Genomic DNA, 18,843 nt, shown 5'->3' with positions numbered 1-18,843 from the left:
AGATGAAAATCTTCCATTTTTGTTCTTTGATCAAAATTTGTCCTATTTTTGGACTTTTTTCCCATTTTGATTTTATAATCAATTTAGGACAAGCACGTCCTATCCCTTGAGTATGATCTACTGCATGCTGGGTGTCTAGACTACAAAAGGTGGGGCTGCATTCCTGTAACTCCAGCACTTGAGAGGCTGAGGTAGGGGGATTGCTACAAGTTTGAGGTCAGCTGGGCTACAAAGTGAAACCCTGTTTCAAAAACCCAGCAGTTTTGGACTGTTGTTTTTTGTAGTGAGCCCCTTCTGGCGCATTTATCTGTTTATTTCACCCTGGTTGAATGTAGGACAAACAGGGTGGAAAGGGTCACCCACAAGTGAGGGTCTCAGTGGGTCACAATGAAAGGCAAATCATGCCTTTTTATATGTATATGTTCCCACATTGTGCGAGGTGAACTCTTCTCCTGGTGGGACTGGTTAGGAGACAGTGGAATCAAGGTGTAAGCCCTTGATTCAACTGAAATGGCAGGAGGGTCTGCTGGGCTGCGCCCTGTTTTAGCACCAGCTGTTGGCTGCTCACTGCTGCTCCTCATGGCAACATTGTACCAATGTCATCCAGACTATGACCCCTCCTACTGGTAGTTTCCCAACTGTGCCTCACCTTTCTCTTAAACTATGTGGCTTTGGGCCAGTCTGGTTACTCGTCTTTGTAAAACTGGTAGCAGCCAGCAGAGGTGGGGCCTTCCACATCTATCACAATGTGGTTGAAAGAGGCCAAGGGAAACGCAAATACTACTTAAAGCTGCGAGTATTAGTAACGATGAATAATAATTCTGGTTGGCATTGTGACTGCACCTCAGGTTCAGAGGGCTGGCTTTCACCCTGGACATACCTTTGTCTGGCTCATGTTTGTTTACTTGGTAACTTGTTAAAAACAGGACTTCATTCTGTAGTCTGGGTTGGTCAAGAACTGTGCAGTCACTGTATGGCTTTAAACTCAAGGCAAGCTTGCTGTCTCAGACTTCTACCCGATGGGGTGACAGATGTGAATGACCATTTTCGGTTTGTTGTCATTGTTGTTACTTTAAAGATCCATCTCTGATGGATCTGGATGCTCTATGGTCGACCTGGTTTCAGTTTCTAGCACCCACATGTTGGTTTACATTTACCAAAATTCCAGGGGAATCATATGCCCTCTTCTGGTCTCCATGGGTACTGCATGCATATAGTACACATACACACCAGCAACACACTCATACACATAATAAATGAGTGAGTTCCAGGATAGCCAGGGCTACACAGAGAAACCCTGTTTTGAAAAACCAAAAAAAAAAAAAAAAAAAGAAAAGATCACAAATAAGACTCATGTTTCTATTGTCTTCAAAACAATACTTTTAGACAGAGATTGAGGAACATCATGGACTTTTGGTCGATAAAAAAAAAAAATCCTCCCAAGCTGAAAATGAGGGTGTTTTGTGCAGTCTTATGTATTTGTTTGGACACAAACTGACTTATTAGAGAAATTTTGGGATTTTGTAGATGGCTGGCTATAAAAAATTCTAAGGTTAAGGAGCTGGAGAGATGACTCAGAGGTTAAGAACACTGACTGCTCTTCCAGAGATCCTAAGTTCAATTCCCAGCAAGGACATGGTGGCTCATCTGTAATGATATTGATACCCTCTTCTGGTATGTCTGAAGAGAGCGACTCACAAACATAAAATAAATAAATAGTTCTTAAAAAAAAACAACCTAAGGTTAAAAACAGAACTCTAAAGGTTGAAGACATCAGAAATCATGCCTAAAAATAAAGCAACTGCCTTTTCATCTCCTATAATCGTTAGTTAGACCCACTGAAGGAGAAGACCATCTTCGGGGACCAGGAATCTGCGTACTGTAGATCCCACTGGCATCCCTGCTTCACAAATTAATTTCAGCACACTCTACAACGTGTTAATAAATTACTGTGTGTTGCCCTCTGGATGTTGCAAATAACAATAATGAAATAAACTTTGCAATCACCAGCGTGAGATTCAGTCCCGGGTAAACCCAGCTCTCCTGAAACGACAGATTCTCAGTCTTCCGGCTGGTTACTTCCAGGCTCGCCGCTAACTGGGCTGAGGATGGGACAACTTCTGGCCTCATCCCCAAAGCAGTACCAGCCGAGACCAGTCAAAGCGACAAACTGTTTATGTCACGCACCTAAAGGTGTCCTTCTTACCCTTGCAATGAAATTTGATTTCTCCAGTAAGATTTGTAGTTAACTAAATGAGCTGGTGTAATTTCCTAAGACTAAGAATGACCTCAGTGATGGAAAAGGAATACATGGTTGGAGAGGTGGCTCAGTGGTGAAAGTTTCAGCTGCTTTTCCGAGAGGACCCAGGTGTGACGTCTAGCATCCACACAATAGCTCAAAACTGGCCATGACTCCAGTCTCTGGGGATCCAGCCCCTCTTCTGGCTTCTGCAGGTACTGCATACAGATAGTGCACAGCCATACCTGTAGCCAAAACACTGATGCATTTATTTACTAGATAAATGAATAAAAACTAAAAAAAAAAAAAAAAAAAAAAAAAAAAAAAGGAAATGAGTGGTGGTACCGGCCTGTAAACCCAGCTAATGAAGTGACCGAAGCAGGAGGATCGGCAGTTCAAGGCCAGTGCTCAATATATTATGTAAAAGCTGGGTGCAGTCACATGTGCTGCGACCTCAGTTCTGGAGAGGTGTGAACAGGAGGAGGCCTGAGGCTCTCAGATTGACTGGTGGACTCTAGGTTCAGTGAGACACCCTGTCTTAAACAATAATGTGCAGAGAAGCTGAAGAAGACACACAACATCCACCCCCAGAAGACAAACACACACACACACACACACACACACACACACACAGAGAGAAAGAGAGAGAGAGAGAGAGAGAGAGAGAGAGAGAGAGAGAGGACAGTACAAATAAAAAGGCCTGAGGAGGCTGTGTCTCAGGGACAGCATACTTGTTTAGCATGCACAAAACTCTGGGTTCTAGTCCTTGAACCATAAACAAACAGAAAAGGAGACGATTACGGAGTGTAGAGCAATGGGAAACTGAACCCGTGAGCCGTCGGAGGTCTTCCTCAGGACCTAGAGTCCTAAGGATAATTTCAGCCCCATCCATTGGAATCATGGTCTACACGTCTGCGGACCGACCGTGGCCTCACGTATCCGATTGCCTACCTGCTGGTTCCTCTGGAAGGTCTCAGGGGAACCTCTCAGACATCCTTCCACTCTCCCCTCCAGATCTGTCTCTTCAATGTTCCCCCAGAAGAACACCGACACCATCCCTGACCTAGGTCAAAGGGTAAAGCAAGCAACCCCAAGGTCTTCCTCATTCTGCTCATTCTCACAAACCACATCAATTCCGACAGAAAGCAAGGGTTTTTGAAGAACGAACCCCACCGCTCCTGGTTCTGAACCTGGCCACCTTTCCAGCCTACGCCACCATCTGGGGTTGGATTACAGCAAAGCAAAACCAGCAATGAACAAGAATGAACAAGAAGAAACTGTTGATCGACAGTGCATGCTGGACAGTCTGGACCAAATCCAAGTTTCATCAGGAAAGCACCATGAACCCAAGTATGGCCACTGTGGCTGATGGTGCTACACGTGCTCATCACCTCCTGCTGTGTGTGCCGCTTTCCTGTAAAGTCATCACCAGGAACCCTCCACTCACCAGCGATATTGATTCCACAACCCTTGATCAAGAAACCTAGCCTCTGATTGGCCAAAAGAACTGCCCATGGTCATGAGCATTGGACTGATCGTCCCATCCCATAAGGAACAACTCTTTCTTTCATTACAACATAGACTAAAAACTCTACATTGCAAGTATTTCTTCAGGGACGGCTCCGGCTCTGTGAGAGAACTTAATTTCCTGGAAAAGAACGACAGGCCCTTTCCTCCCTGCCAGGGGACTTCCCTCCAGGAGGAGTCATGTTCTTGGTGACACACATGGCTGATAAAATAGAAAGAAGCTTATGCCTACAAAAAAAGAGACCCCCCCCATTTTTGAGTGTGAAAATGTATCCGTGTCTGTGTGTGCACACACGTATACGGCTAATGTCAGGATCATCTTGGAATGCCCTTCTACCTTAGTCCTTGCAGCAGGGCCCTTACTTAAACCCAGAGTTCTCTAATGTGGCGAGCTTTACTAGCTGTGGGTAGTTTAGTTAGTTAGCTTTCTTGCCCTGAGGCTCCATCTCCACCATCTGAGGTGGAAAATTTCAGGCGCCCTATTATACCCACCCAGCATTTAGGTGTGTGTTTCTGGTGATATAAACTATCCCAGTCAGGATTTGTATTCCTGCACAAAACATCATGACTAAGAAGTAACTTGGAGAAGAAAAGGTTTATTTAGCTTACACTTCAGGACACCAAAGGAACTCACACAGGGCAGGAACTTGGAGGCAGGAGCTGAGGCAGAGGCCATGGAGGGATGTTACTTATTGACTTGCTTTCCCTGGCTTGCTCAGCTTGCTTTCTTATAGAACCCAAGACTGCCAGCCCAGAGATGGCACCACCCACAAGAGGCCCTTCACCCTTGATCACTAATTGAGAATGTCTTACAGCTGGGTCTCATGGAAGCACTTCCTCAAGGGAGTCTCCTTTCTCTGTAATAACTTCAGCTTGGGTCAAGTTGACACAAAACCAACCAGTACACAAACCTTGGTCCTCAGGCTTATAGGACTCTACCATTGCCCAGACCCCGAGGACCCTTTGGAGACTCTTCCACTTTCATGAGAATGCAGAACAGAAGCCATTTGGACAGCTTGGCTTACTGAATATTTATACACTTAATCGTTGGTGTTGAGGGGTTTTTTTGGGGGGGAGGCTCTTACATCTACTTAGGGTGTGTCTGAAAAATCCAAACACCTAGGTGCCACCGGTGACCAATGGAATCATGGTCGTCCCTTAGGCAGGGATAGCAGCACAGGATCGCTGAGTTTTCTGAGGGATTTCCACATGAAACCATGATTAAAACCACGGCTTTCGGCTGTCATGCTGGGTGACGGTGGCATGTCCTCTGTATGTCCCACCAAGAGAACAGATGAGGCTCAGTCATGGGGTAAACCCATTTGGAGAAGTCAGCTTTCAGAAGTGTTCTATAATTCTGTCCGTTAGCTAGTGTTTGAACAACCTGTACCTGCCACCAAAGGATTTGGGAATAAGTAGTTAAAACATCTCAGGAGAGGGCTGGTGAGATGGCCCAGTAAGAAAAGACCACTTGCCGCTGAGCCTGATGGCTGATCCCTGGGACCCACAGTGGAGAGAGGCAATTCCTACAAGCTGTCCTTTGACTCCACATGATACATGCATGCTCTTACACACACACACACACACACACACACACACACACACACACACACACCTGCGATCCCAGGAGCTAGGAGGCTGAGAGGAGAGAGAGAGGCCAGCCTGGGTGTGTATGACGTTCAAGGCTAGCCTGGATTAAACAAGCAAACAAGCAAACAAGCAAACAAGCTAGCCAGCTAGGTTCAGTGAGCCCAGTGCACAGCCAGGGCTGAGAACTGCTACTTTGCATGGTGCCTGCTTTGTTTGAAGAAGGAAGCAGCGACCAGACTGCCCCCCTTAACCTGCTGGCACACTGCAGCAGGTGTTACAGGAATGTTCTCCCCTTCGGCCAGACCAGGCAGTGCTAGGCACTGACTGTCTGCAATCTAGATTTATGGTCTTGGACAAATAGAACCTCGCCTTGGCACGGCTCCATCTCCCGAGCGCTAATTAAGGCCTAAAGAATTCCCATCGGTTTGTGCAAGAAGTAAATGCACCTCAGTTTAAGACAACCTCCCCATCGTGTCCAGTCTGATGGAACCAGAGTTTGCAGGTTTACGCAAACACTTCCCAGTTTCTTCTTTAATGAGAAGATATTGCTGTCTGGTCACCCTGACAATGTATTTTTTACTAGATTTTAGACCACATTTATGACTGAGATGATAATGGGTAATAAGATAGTAACATGCACTCCATTTGGCCGCTAATCAGTGTGATTATCACCAGAGTCTTTCAATCTAATTATTGCTTCTTATCAGTGTCCATTTCATTAAAATTTTGGCAGGTACAGATGGAAATGGTGCAGACAAACTCATGAGGGTTAAAGCTGAACGGTAAGACCATGGACATAGAAAAGACACAGGTGAACTGAGTTTATTAAATATTGAGTGAAATACCCACAGTGCACTGCTTCCTACACTCCGTTCTCTCTCAAAGCTTCATGGACAGAACAAGGATGTGCCTGATCAAGCCATGGGCTTACTTGGGGCTTTGGATTTGAGCCCAGGATTGGATAGACGTACCTTGTCATCATTTATTCTTAGATAAATATGTACTTGGATTTGGGAGCGTGAGTGACGTCCTTCCTCCTGGGATCAACACTATACTGCCGCTGACTATGTAATTTAGATGGGTGCACAGGCAAAGGGACGTAATCGGGGGAGCCGGGGCTCCAGTGGCCCCAGGAGAAACACACACACTGGACCGAGAGCAGAGTCAGGCAGAGGCCGGTGTGGGAAGTCAATCCTACCCTACCCAGGGCTTGTCAGGATCAAGATACCTGCTACCTAGACATGGAGAACTGATTTGAATGAACTCATACGGAATGAAGCACAGAAAAAAAAGAGAATGAGGAAAAAAAAACCTGTTTTTGTTTTCTCAAGAGATGGCCTCGAATTCAGAGATTCACCTGTCTCTCCCTCCGGGGGGGGGGGTTAGGGGGGATGGAGTGTTGGGGATTAAATGCGTGTCCCACCACTGCCTAGCTAGGAAGACCATTTAAAAAATTATTTTCATTAGTATTTTGGCTACATGTATGTCTGTGTACCATGACATGGCTGGCGCCCTGGAGGGACATTAGATGGCAGGCGTCAGATCCCCTGGAACTGGAGTAACAGCTAGTTATGAGTCATTGAATATGGGTGCTAGGAAATGAACTCTGGTCCTCTGCAGGAGGAGCCTCACTCTTTTGTTGTTGTTGTTTTTTTGGGGGGGGGGGTGGATTTTGTTTTTTGTTTTTTTTTGAGACAGGGTTTCTCTGTATAGCCCTGGCTGTCCTGGAACTCACTCTGTAGACCAGGCTGGCCTCAAACTCAGAAATCCGCCTGCCTCTGCCTCCTGAGCGCTGGGATTACAGGTGTGCGCCACCACTGCCCTGCCAGGAGCCTCACTCTTAATGTCTCTCCTCGCCCCCCAAACCCACATTTCTTTCAACTGTGCCAGCAAGAGCAGTTCTGGCATCTGATTTTTTTAAACTGTGCTTTTTTCTGACTGCCCATAGCTACGCCCAAAGGGTCAAGCTCGTCTCAGTATCCAGCAAGCAGCCAGAAGAGCATCCAAGCTGAGAAGGCGGCAGCATAGCCATTGAAAATGGTATGTGAGAGCCGGGGAGAAGATGGCTCAGTTAAGTATGAGCATGAGGACCTGAGCCCGGATCCCTAGCACCCACAGGAGAAGCGAGGCAAGCTGCCTTCCACGGGCCTGACCTTGGAGCTAGAGCAGCAGCGGCAGGCTGATGCCTGAGCCTGCCTGGCAGAATATGTCAACTCCAGTTTCAGTGAGAGATGTGTTCACAAGAATAAGGTAGGGAATGACTGAGAATTACAGACAATGTTGACTTCCAGTCTCTAGACACACACACATGGACACACACATACACAAAATCAAGTTGGGAAGGGTATGCCATGACTGGTTAAAAATAGCATACTGTATGATTTCATTTGGGAGGCACTAGTTAAGGAAGGAATCGCTAATAACCTGTAATGGGAGTCAGAGAGCTCTGGGTATTCATCTCTGAGTCACGGGCTCCCTCTTGGCTTTCCTTTCAATTTGGACCTTTTTCCAGTGCATATTTAAGTTTTCAAAACTGCTTATTAATTCTCCAATCAGAAAAGGTCATCGCTTGCCAAGATCAGCATGCATCCTTTGTGACGTAGACGGTGTGATTTTGATAAAGCTGACCGGCAAAGGGTATTGAATTCAGGCTGTGCACAGGGACAGTCCTCTCCATTTCCTTTGTGAAACTACCTTGAGGGTTTCTGAACCCAGGGAGAGGAGAGTATCCCAGCTAGGGATTATTATTATTCTCTCTGGAAAGTTCCAGAAATTCTGGAGCAGGCATATTGCCAAGACCACTGTTGAAGTATTAATAGAAAATATAGTACTCTGGTTTTTGTTTTGTTTTTTTTTGTTGTTGTTGTTGTTTTTTGGAAAGGTCAAGGTTTTATGGGTCCTGGGACAACTGCTCATGTCTGTGGCTGAGAAGCATCACATAAGGATGAGTGCAGCTGGGTACCAATAAAACTTTATTTATAAAGAAAGTAGTTTGGGCCAGGGAAGATGGCTTAGTGGCTAAAACACTTACATACCTGTGAGGACCAGAGCTCAGGTCTCCTGGACTCACATGAATGCTTAGTAGATGTAGCAGCCTGTCTGTAATGCTACTCCTTAGAAGACACAAGATTCCAAGGACGAGGGGCTGGCTGGGCTCGCCATATCAGGCAGCTCTGGGTTCAACTGAGAGCTGCTGCCTCAAGAATAAGGTGGAAAGTGATCAGGGAAGATGCCTAACACCCACCTCAGGCCTCCATACACAGTCTCTCTCTCTGTCTCTGTCTCTCTCTCACACACACACAGACACACACACACAAATACCCTCATACCTTTGGGCACCGTTCAGAAATACGAAGACACACCCTTAGGTACACCATCTCACATATCTATAACGGGAGACCAAACCAAACCAAACCAGAACGAAGCAGTTTGCCATCACCCAAAGAGCTAATATTCAAGAAGCAGAAGTAACCAGGAATCCGCCAGGTCATCCCTGTCCACGGTATTATTTATAGAAAGCATCCCTCCAGCTGCTCCCATAGGCAGCCGCAACTCCTCCTCACACACTGGGAGGGCTTCTGGTGTGTTCATGGGTTTGGCTATTAGAAACGTTGATCTTGGTCCCCTAGGTAAACAGTCGGCGTCCGAAAGCTGAGAAATGAGTCTGTTGGGTTTTTTTCTTTGCTTTGAGACACACCAGGCTAGCCTCAAACTTGAGATTTTCTTCCCTGGTCCTGGTGCCACCCCTCCTAACCGGCCCCCACCCCCCATGCTAGGATCACAGGTATCCACCATCACACCCAGCATTCCTGCCTTTTAAATACCCTCGAAGTGACTCACGTGGTGATATATAAACAGAAGGTGTTTAATACCCCCTTGCTGAATAATGAATGAATGAATTCGTGAGTGAATGAATGAATGGATACAAATGAATGAAAGAGTGAATGTCTTCTTTCAGTGAACTTTAGTAAAACTCAGTTGTGAGCGTCACCTCTTGGGGACCACTGAAACTCCATCCAGGCAAAGTCCCTCTTAAATCAGTTATCTTGTATTCTCTGCTCTAAGGAGAATGATCTAATCCGAGGTGACTTAGGAAGAGGCACAGCCCCAGGTCACACAGAAGGTGACAAGCAGTAATGGCATCTGCTAGTCACTCTTCACAGTCTAGCCACGTAGACGAGTCACAAGGTGGCATAGTGCCTGCCCCACAAATACGGCCATACTCTGTAAGAAATTTGGTCCTGCCCAGGGCAGGAAGTTTTAGGATGTTTCTGGGTGCCCCCTCCACTCATGGCAATCATTTACATTGTAGAAATATCCATGGGAAGGGGGCACACCCATCAGAAGACAGGAAAGCCCGACTATATGATATTCCATGCCTGGTCCCAGCGGACCAGGTCCCAGGTCCTCCCTGAGGTCCCAGGCATAGACCAGGGCTGGCGGTCCTGTGACCTTTGGAGACTTGGGTGAGGCAAAGAGCGTGAGGCTATGACAGGGCTACTCACACTGTCGTTGCTTCCCTTGTTGTCTTCATACTTGGTTTCTATGTGGATGGAGAATTTCGGCAGGAAGGAACACTGTGGAGAAAAAGCAGACTTTGATCAGCACCACAGTCTTTAGTGTGGCATGGGCTGCTTGGCTGACCATTAGGTTGGGAGCACAGGCCTACAGCAGACACAGTAAATCATACATTAATAACCACATTCTCTAGAAGCCACTGCCACAAACATCATTCCTTCCAATAGTCAGACCAGAGGCAGTAAGCTGTGTTGGAAGGGGTGTGGCACAGGTCATTTCCGAAGGGAATATGTGCTAGAAATCCTAACATGGGCCTGGCAATGCAGACACCTGTTACAGAGGCCAGGACAGGGGAACCCACCTGCTCACTAGGGACCTGACCTTACTCATATGTTAAGGTGCATATAAAATTAGGGGGTGGGGGTGGCACAGTACAACCTTGAGAACAGAGATTATTGGTCAGATAGGTGTGTGTCATGTATGTGTACAAACGTATGTGAACCTAGAGATGCTGATGGTCTCTGATGGGTGTTTTCCTCAGTCACACTCCACTGTGTGTTTGTGTGTGTGTGTGTGAGAGAGACACACACGGAGAGATGCCATCTCTGTATCTGCCTGCCTCCATCTTTCCCCACCCCCACCTGAGATCATGACAGGTACCTGTGCTCTTGTATTTTATGTGGGTGCTGGGAGCTAAGCAAAGATTACTCTGCTTGCACAGCAAATGCTTTACCTAACAGGCAAGCTCCCAGCCTCTAGAATCTATTTTTTAATACGTAACTTTAAAGGGCTGGCAGCAAGATGACTCAACAGGAAACGTACTTTCCGCTCAAGTCTGAGGACCTGAGTTCTATCCCTGGAAGTCACAGAAAAAAGCCGGATGTGATAGAGCAAATCTGTACTCCTGGTCTTTCTATGGCAAATGGGAAGCAGAGGCAGGACTGTTCTGAAGCTTACGGGCCAGCTAGCCTGGGGTACACTGCATAGCAGAACCAGCAAGAGAGACCCAGTCTCGAAGCAAGGTTGAAGGAAAGATTGGAATTTCAAAGGTTGTCTTCTTAACACCCCCCCTCCTTTTTTTTTGTTTTTTTTTTGGTATTTGTTTTGTTTTATTTTGTTTTTTCTTTTTCTTTTTTTTCTGAGACAGGGTTTCTCTGTGTAGCCCTGGCTGTCCTGGAACTCACTCTGTAGACCAGGCTGGCCTCGAACTCAGAAATCTGCCTGCCTCTGCCTCCCAGAGTGCTGGGATTACAGGCGTGCGCCACCACTGCCGGGCTTAACCCCTCTCTCAACCCAGTATGTACTAGTGACATTAGAAAGGATAAATAAACGATGTAACTAACATTACAGTGTCCAGAGCTGTGGCTCAAGGTGGAGCACATGCTTAGCATGTGTAAGGTCTTGAGTTTGATCTTCAGAACCATGCATGTACAATCTAGCAACAAGTAAGCCATCAGGGAACAGCAGCGACCAGCACGAGGCTGCAGGGGGCCTGGCCAGTGCGTGAAGGGCGGAGGCTTTATTTGCAAGGCTGCCCTAGTCTCACCAGGCCCCACTGTGTCTCTACTAGATTGGGAAGGTCAGGCAGTCTGAGAAGAGAAGGCTGATCGTGTTGGATGGCTCCAGCTTCCTCCCGGCCCTGAGCTGGGCATTATCTTTCTTGGACACCAGAGATGAGATTGAAGGCTAATGCTTCAAATGACCCAGTGATTTCCCTGGGACCTGCAGGTATTAGATACAAGAGACATGGCTTGTTCTTTCTGATCACAGTCCCAAGAGGCTATATTCTATGCCACTGGCGTTTTCTGAATGTTTCCAAGTTCTTGGATGCTTGCAAATTCCCCAAGGGGTAAATGGTAATATTATCATCTCTCTTTTCGAGATGAGAAGCGGAGCCATTGAGAGGTTAAGTAAATGGCCTACAATCCCATAGCCAGTGCCGCAGAGAATCAGGACTGAAGCTAAGTAGATAGATGGTCCCCAGTATCCATACTCTTTGAGTACCACACTCTGGTTCTCGAAGCTGGGTGTCCAGTTCAGTGGTAGCGGAAGCATTTTGTAATGTCTTGGCATCCACCCTACAGCATCCGATTCCAAAAGCCTGAAGAGGGAGTCTTGAAATGTAAGCTGCACAAACCGTCAGGGGCGTGCCGGGCATGGTCCAGTGGGGAAACTGCTTTACATGCCTGCTCATGGGCAGGCAACAGAAAGCCGGGAAAGCTAAAGTCTCAGCATCTACTAATAAAGTAGCCTGCATCTCCCGTGCTCCCTCCCGCTGTATCTGCCCTCCCTGTCAGCCCGGTTCACCCTTGGCATGCCTGTATAAGAAACCAAGGGCACACTGTGGCTAATTTCCCTGAAACCACATGTCTTGTGTACCTGGCATCTACCTGCCTTAATCTGAGAGAAGCAATCCAAACTGTGGCTAAGGAAACACGGAGACAACCAATCTCAGTAATTGCCCCGATGGAGGCCCAGGCGCTGTGGTGATTTATTAACACCTCCCCCGCTGTCTCTCATCCAACCTCTCACTCGGTAACCACTCTGCCCTCACACCCATTTCCAGGGACTTCCAGGGAGGGAGGTTGGTCATCAGGAGATGCTGGCACCCTTGAAAGTCCCCCACCCCCACCCCCGGCAGAACCTTGATTGACTCGTGAGCTCGGGAGACGTCCTTGCGAAGAAACCCTCTTAAAGATAACAAGCCTTTAGGGAAATCAATACTCGCAAACCTGTGACTCATCTGAGGGTCAATCCAAAGAGAAGCAAGAGAAGGCAGGGTGTGAATCGGTCTGTTCCGCCAACTGAAAACTAAGTATCTAAGTGTCTGTGTAGACATGCCTCGGAGTGTCTTTCTCTATCACTTTCTATCTTATTTGGAGACAAGGTCTCTTGTGTAACCTGAAACTTGCTGATAGACTAGGTTGCATGGCTTAAGAGCCCCCAGGGAATTCTCCTGTCTGTTTTCCTAGCAAGGACACCACAGGTGCGCCAACGTGTCCAGTTTTTGGTGCGAGTTGGGGTGAGGAGTGGAGGGTCCAAGTTCAGGTCCTCATGATTCTGTAGCAGGTATTTAACCAACCAGGTTCTCTCTCCAGCCTTTGGTTCCCACCCCCAAGTTGATCTTCTAAACCACTTATCTAGGTCAAGCAAATAAATTCCAGCGTTTGGGTTTCAAACCCAAATACAAAATGCAAAAAAGCTTGTATGCAAATTCACAGGTGTTGCTATTTGGAGTGGAGGAGGCAGGTTGTTTTCCAGATCGGAAAGGCGACCCTGCCTGCAAGAGGGCTGCAGGTGCATCTGCCCTCAGCAAGGTTGCAAGAGGATGATGAGACCCTGGACAGTTGCATCTAGGGTTGGAGAATTTGGAGGGAGGGAGGTGGGCAGGAGGGCTGGGGCTAATAATTGGGACATCTGATGGCTTCTTCCTGGGGTGCTGGCATGTAAGAGTCTCAAGCCAAAATCAGAAGGCTCAGGAGGGAGCCTTTACTTCATGGTGTAGGTCTCTTGACACACTGTGTACTCCCAAATGACTCTTACAAAGCTCAGAAATCTCCCAGATCTGTTAGACTTCTGCCTGCTGTAGACAATGGCTCTGCTGCTGGTCTCTCTCCTCTCACAGCAGGTTCAGGTGTGGTTCTATCAGCATGAATTCAGCCACCAGAACCCGATGGTAGAAGTACTGACTCCCACAAACTGTCCTCTGATCTCTACAGGTATGCCATGACATGTGTGTGCGCATGTGTGCATATGTCCACACATACACATTTAACACACAGGCACACACACCCACATGCAAACACACTGTGTGTAAAGAAAATTAGAAGCTATAGTTGCTTTAAAACTTTTTTTTGGTTTTGGTTTTTCGAGACAGGGTTTCTCTGTGTGGTCCTGGCTCTCACTGGACTGGAACTCACTCTGTAAACCAGGCTGGCCTTGAACTCAGAAATCCACCTGCCTCTGCCTCCCAAGTGCTGGGATTACAAGAGTGCACCACCACCACCTGGCTAAAACTTTTTTTTTTAAACTCTTAGGTGAATTGTTCATTTTCAATAATGTTTTGAAATTATTTTAACGTTTTGAGATTTGTTTTTATTTTATGTGTAGGAGTTGTTTCCTTTTCTTTTTTGCCTGCATGTATGTCTGTACCACATACATGTAGTGTCGGTGGAGACCAGGAGAGGGCACTGGATGCTCTGAGATTAGAATTACAGATGGTTCTTGGCCCTTAAGTGGGTGCTGGGAATTGAAGCCTGGTCCTTTGGAAAAGCCACCAAATGTTCTTAACCACTGAGCCACTTTTCAAGCCCAAAATGATGATGAACCTCTACACACACACACACACACACACACACCCCACACGTGAATAAACCTATGTGTCTCTTACAGGGCCGTGTCAATAGAAAGCCAACAAATCTCCATTTTTTGGACAGCCTTCCATTTCTCCTTTAGAAACTGAGTTATCCCAAACACCCCTCCCAAACTTCAGGCTTCTTCTCTCGAAGTTGTTCTTCTTTCTTTTCTTTCTCTCCCGCTTTTAAAAACATTTAGATTAATGTATTAGCGTGCTGTCAGGTTTGGAGAGGGGCACCTTCACCCACGGAGCCATTTCATTGTCTCTAATCTCAGAATTTTGACTCACAGTTTGGTGAGGACAGAGACCTCATGACAGGAACACTGACATCCCCCTGCCTCCACTGCCCATCCTTCAGTTACTTATTTCTGCCCCTTACTCCTCGAGAACTGGATAAGGACCTCAGTCTTTGTTTCCCTATCACAGGACACCACAACAAAAAGAACTGGTGTTCTTGTCAATAACTTTGGGCTCAAAAAGGAAATATCTTGACTTTTTACATGCCCCAGCCTCAGCTATTCCATGTCCAGAATGGGGGTGATCCTTCTCCATCCACTCTGTAGGAAGCTCAGAAGATCAATGATTCTACAAGCACTCTCTAGCCTAGTACAAAGGGGCTGAATAGTAATGAAAAGACATTTATACATGTCTTGCCTGGATCCTTGTTTACTTGATTAATTGATTATTATCTTCTCTCTGTCTCCTTTTCATGACCTCCCCCAAACACAAGACGTGTGGCATTACATTTCTTCTACCTCACTCTTTTCTCTGAACCTGGAGCTTATGTTTCTGCTCACCTGGCTTGTTCCCCGGGGCTATGAGCCCCTCTCCCAGCACTCCCCCTCCCACCCTGTACTTGCATAACAAGCTCTTTAATCTTTGAGCCTTCATCTCTCTAGCCCCGCACTGTCCAAGTCTTCCTCTTCTCACCTGGTTCAGTCTGGTGTGGAGAAGAGAAACTCAAAGCATTTCTGAGGCAGCACTGCTTTTCCATCTATACCCTGGCAATGCCCTCACTGGCCAGATGCCCACACAATTCCTCCATTCTGCAGGACAGCTGGCTTTGCATCCTCCACACCCCTGCACACTGATTTAAGCTGTCCCACCACCACCCCCTCCTCTCCCTGCTTCAGCATGCCCCCCTCCCATCTCAACCACTTCTGCTTTTCCACGGCTACTTTGTGAAGCTACTTCCCAAACCAATGCCTCCTCTTCTAACTTCTCACATCTCCAGTGGCCATGGGCCGCCCACCCACAGGCCTACAGACTTACCAACCCCAAAGGTCTGAGCTGAACTTGAAGGTTCACCTGTCCTGTCCTGACTTCCTAGAGTCATTAAAATGAATTACCACAAACTTGGTGGCTTCAAACAGCAGATATTTGTTATAGGCCATCTTTGGAGGCTGGAAACCTTGAATCCAGGTATGGACAAGGCTACACTTCCTCCTCCGGCACCAGAGAATAAGCAGTCCTGGGTTCCTCCAGCTTCTGATGGACCCTGGAAACTCTGGCTTTGGGGTGTAGAACCTTGTGACATAACCTTCATATCTGTGTCCCCGCTTCTTTTTCCTTTTTGTTTTAAAGTAAGATATTATAACTTTCTAAAAGTCGTGTGTGTGTGTGTGTGTGTGTGTGTGTGTGTGTGTGTGTATGTCATAAGTGCAGTGTCTAAGGAAGGTAGGATATTAAATCCCCTGGAGTAGATGTAAAAGGTGGTTGTGAGCTGCCCAATGTGATCGGTGGGAACTAAACTTGGGTTTTCTGCATGAGAAAAACAAGTTTTTCTTAATCAGTAAAACATTTCTCCCGACAGTTCTCTTTTCTCTAGAATTGCGGATGTAACCCACGGTTTTATGTATGCTAAGAAGTCCTTCTACCCAGAGCTATATGTCGTGGGGTTAGAGGACAACTTGCAGGAACTGGTTCTGTCCCCACAGCAGTCCTGAGGATCTTGCATCATGACAGTAAGATGGTCACAGGCACTTTTATCCTCTGAGCCATCCTGCGGGCCACACCAGGCCAGTTTACCTTCCATTTGAAACAGGGGCTCACTGAGTTACTTAGAGCAGCCTCCTGAGTAGCTGTGGTAGGAACTCTGAGCCTCAGATGGGACAGTCTCCATTCTCACCACCTCTAGCTGCACACGGTTCTCCCAAGGGAATCCCAGCTGAAGACCCTCTCAGTCGCCACTTCTTAATGATCGCCATTGGTCTGCCTGTCTCACCATAGCATCCTACCCGTGTTAGCCACGCCTCCCACCCCCCACCCCCCCAGCCATACGATGACCTCTGACAAGATTTTACTTCCTTGTGAAGTCCTGCTGCTGTCAGGGATGGCAAACATCTGTCACCCCACCCCACTTACTGCTCCTCAGAATACTAGCTGCATATTCAACTTACTTTAGTAATACTTTCTATGATTTGATATTTTTCATAGCTAGGACTATACCACTAGCCTGATCCAGTGGGGAAGAGGGTAGACCTTCACCTACCAACCCTGGACTCACTCAAAATTTGTATCATCTAAAAACATGGACATATTTCCTTGGATGAGAAGGTCTCTAGGTCACTGAGGGATCTGTCATGAGGGAGATGATATCAGGGACCCTGATACAACCACACCTAAACCTGCTGTGAGAGGAGAGAGACCAGCAGCAGAGCCATTGTCTACAGCAGGCAGAAGTCTAACTGATCTGGGAGATTTCTGAGCTTTGTAAGAGTCATTTGGGAGTACACAGTGCGTCAAGAGACCTACACCATGAAGTAAAGACTCTAAAGTCATGGTGGACAGAGGTCCGAGATGGCCTCAGAGCCACAAGAACCTTCCATTCTGAGAACACGAGGGGCTGGCTGGGCTTCTGTGGGTGATACGTGAGGAGATGGGTCCTACCTATGGCCCATGGGCTGCCTGCGTCACAGGATAGATACGACTGTGGCTAAACTCAGATGACAATGTTACACTGCATTGTCAAAAGTTTGGACATTCCTGCTGGAGTCTCCGATGAACAGTCCTGAGAATTAATAAGTGACTGAAGACTGCTCCCTTCCAGATGGCCCATTGCACCCTCATCCACGGAAGTGTCACTCACTTTGAGGTTTGAACACACCCAGGGGAACCCATGCTCCTCCCGACTTAGTCATCTGACCTACAAGGGCTTTGCCGATGTCCACTGCTTATGACCCACTGACACCAGGAAGCTTGCCCCCAGCCTCTGCCCGCATCCAGAAATGTGCATCTTGCACACATGGAGGAAGGATGGTGTTTTGTTAGAAACAAGATCCATGTGTGGAGGGAAATAGATATTTGTTCAAGCCCCAGGTCCTTTGCTTATGAACTTGGTGATACTCTGCAAATGCTGTCATCAGTCTGAGCTTAAACGTCCCCAGCAATACTCGGAGATGGTATCAGCATCATAGCTATTCAGCAAAGAATAAAGGGACAGTGGATGTCTGAGGTTAGGCAGTTTCTGGTGGAAGAGGCTTGGGGGGGAGGGGTAGCGTTGGCCAATTCCGGGTACTCCTGTCTACAGAACTCCCAGAGCAGCGTGGATAAGCTAACAGGGCTGGAGTGGAGAGTTACACTATGAACTCATGAGAGAACAGGACGGAAGCCTTGGCCTTGCTGGAGTGGCTACCACAGGCTGAACACCTGACTGGTCCTTCCCATTACACAAATGGTGGCCTGCCCCGGCTGTGGAGATGAGCCTCATTTCCCGGCTCTTCTTTCGGCCTGAATTCTATCCCCTGACCACTTTAGGCAGAGAAACTAAAGTCCTATCAGGGGCCTTTCTGTCTCCTATACACAAAGACTAATATGGCTACCACCAGTTCACTCAGTTTACAAAACCAAAGGCTCAGAGAAGTTACAATATAGCATTGAAAAACAAAAAACAAAAAATGAAAACAAAAGTAGCAACTGGGTGCCCCAGGAGCCATGGGTGATGGCTCTGCTTGCAGGCACTGACTCCGGAGCGCTTTTCCCCTCTGAAAAACAGCACCAGGGCCATCAAGAAGCCAGAGCAACAGGACAGACGCAGCCTCATCACCACATCTTTGATTTCCCCCAAGAAGGATGGCACTGGGGTCCTTGCCATCTGCTCCCTGCCACCACCGGCTTGTGCATGGTTAATTGGCTATCCATCCCATTAGAATTTACTGAGTTAGACCTCCCATTCAAACGTGATCATACAGCACTGGCACAAAGACCCAGTGTGCAGAGGGGATGATTCTCTGTTGAACACTGGGAATAAAAAAAAAAAAAAAAAAAAAAAAAAACCTATTTGAAGTTTTGAGAGGCGAGGTAGGGAGGGAGGGAGACGTGAGGTGTCTGGGCCTCTGCGAGAATAATTTCCAGACACGAGCCCTCCCAGGTTCACTGTCGGGAAATGCGAGCAGCTTGTACCGAATACAAGGAGGAGCTGCGCTCCCAATTCACTACAGACACGCTTTGGAAGAAACGAAAGAGCTATTTTTGGTCCTGTGATTGATTAGGGTTGCTATGGTGATAAGAAACACTTTATGAGAACAAAACTGAATGTAAGCAAACTGAAGTCTTAAAGAGAAAGGGGCAAACACTGGATTCTCAGAGTCTACCAGAGGGGTGCAGGAAAACC

General features: G+C 47.2%; 1 protein-coding gene across 1 annotated transcript in view; it reads right to left on the bottom strand.

The window, feature by feature from the left end:
- Pitpnc1 (phosphatidylinositol transfer protein cytoplasmic 1) overlaps positions 1-18,843 on the bottom strand; it is a 258,738-nt gene that overhangs the window by 73,560 nt on the left and 166,335 nt on the right. The window contains exon 5 of the mRNA XM_052197031.1: positions 9,862-9,933. Coding sequence (XP_052052991.1) covers positions 9,862-9,933 — 72 coding nt within the window. The remainder of the gene's footprint in view (positions 1-9,861; positions 9,934-18,843) is intronic.

This window comes from Apodemus sylvaticus, chromosome 10 (assembly GCF_947179515.1).
Source record: "Apodemus sylvaticus chromosome 10, mApoSyl1.1, whole genome shotgun sequence".
Classification (NCBI taxonomy): domain Eukaryota; kingdom Metazoa; phylum Chordata; class Mammalia; order Rodentia; family Muridae; genus Apodemus; species Apodemus sylvaticus.
The sequence above is the reverse complement of the archived record's forward strand: the minus strand, read 5'-3'. Positions and strand labels throughout refer to the sequence as shown.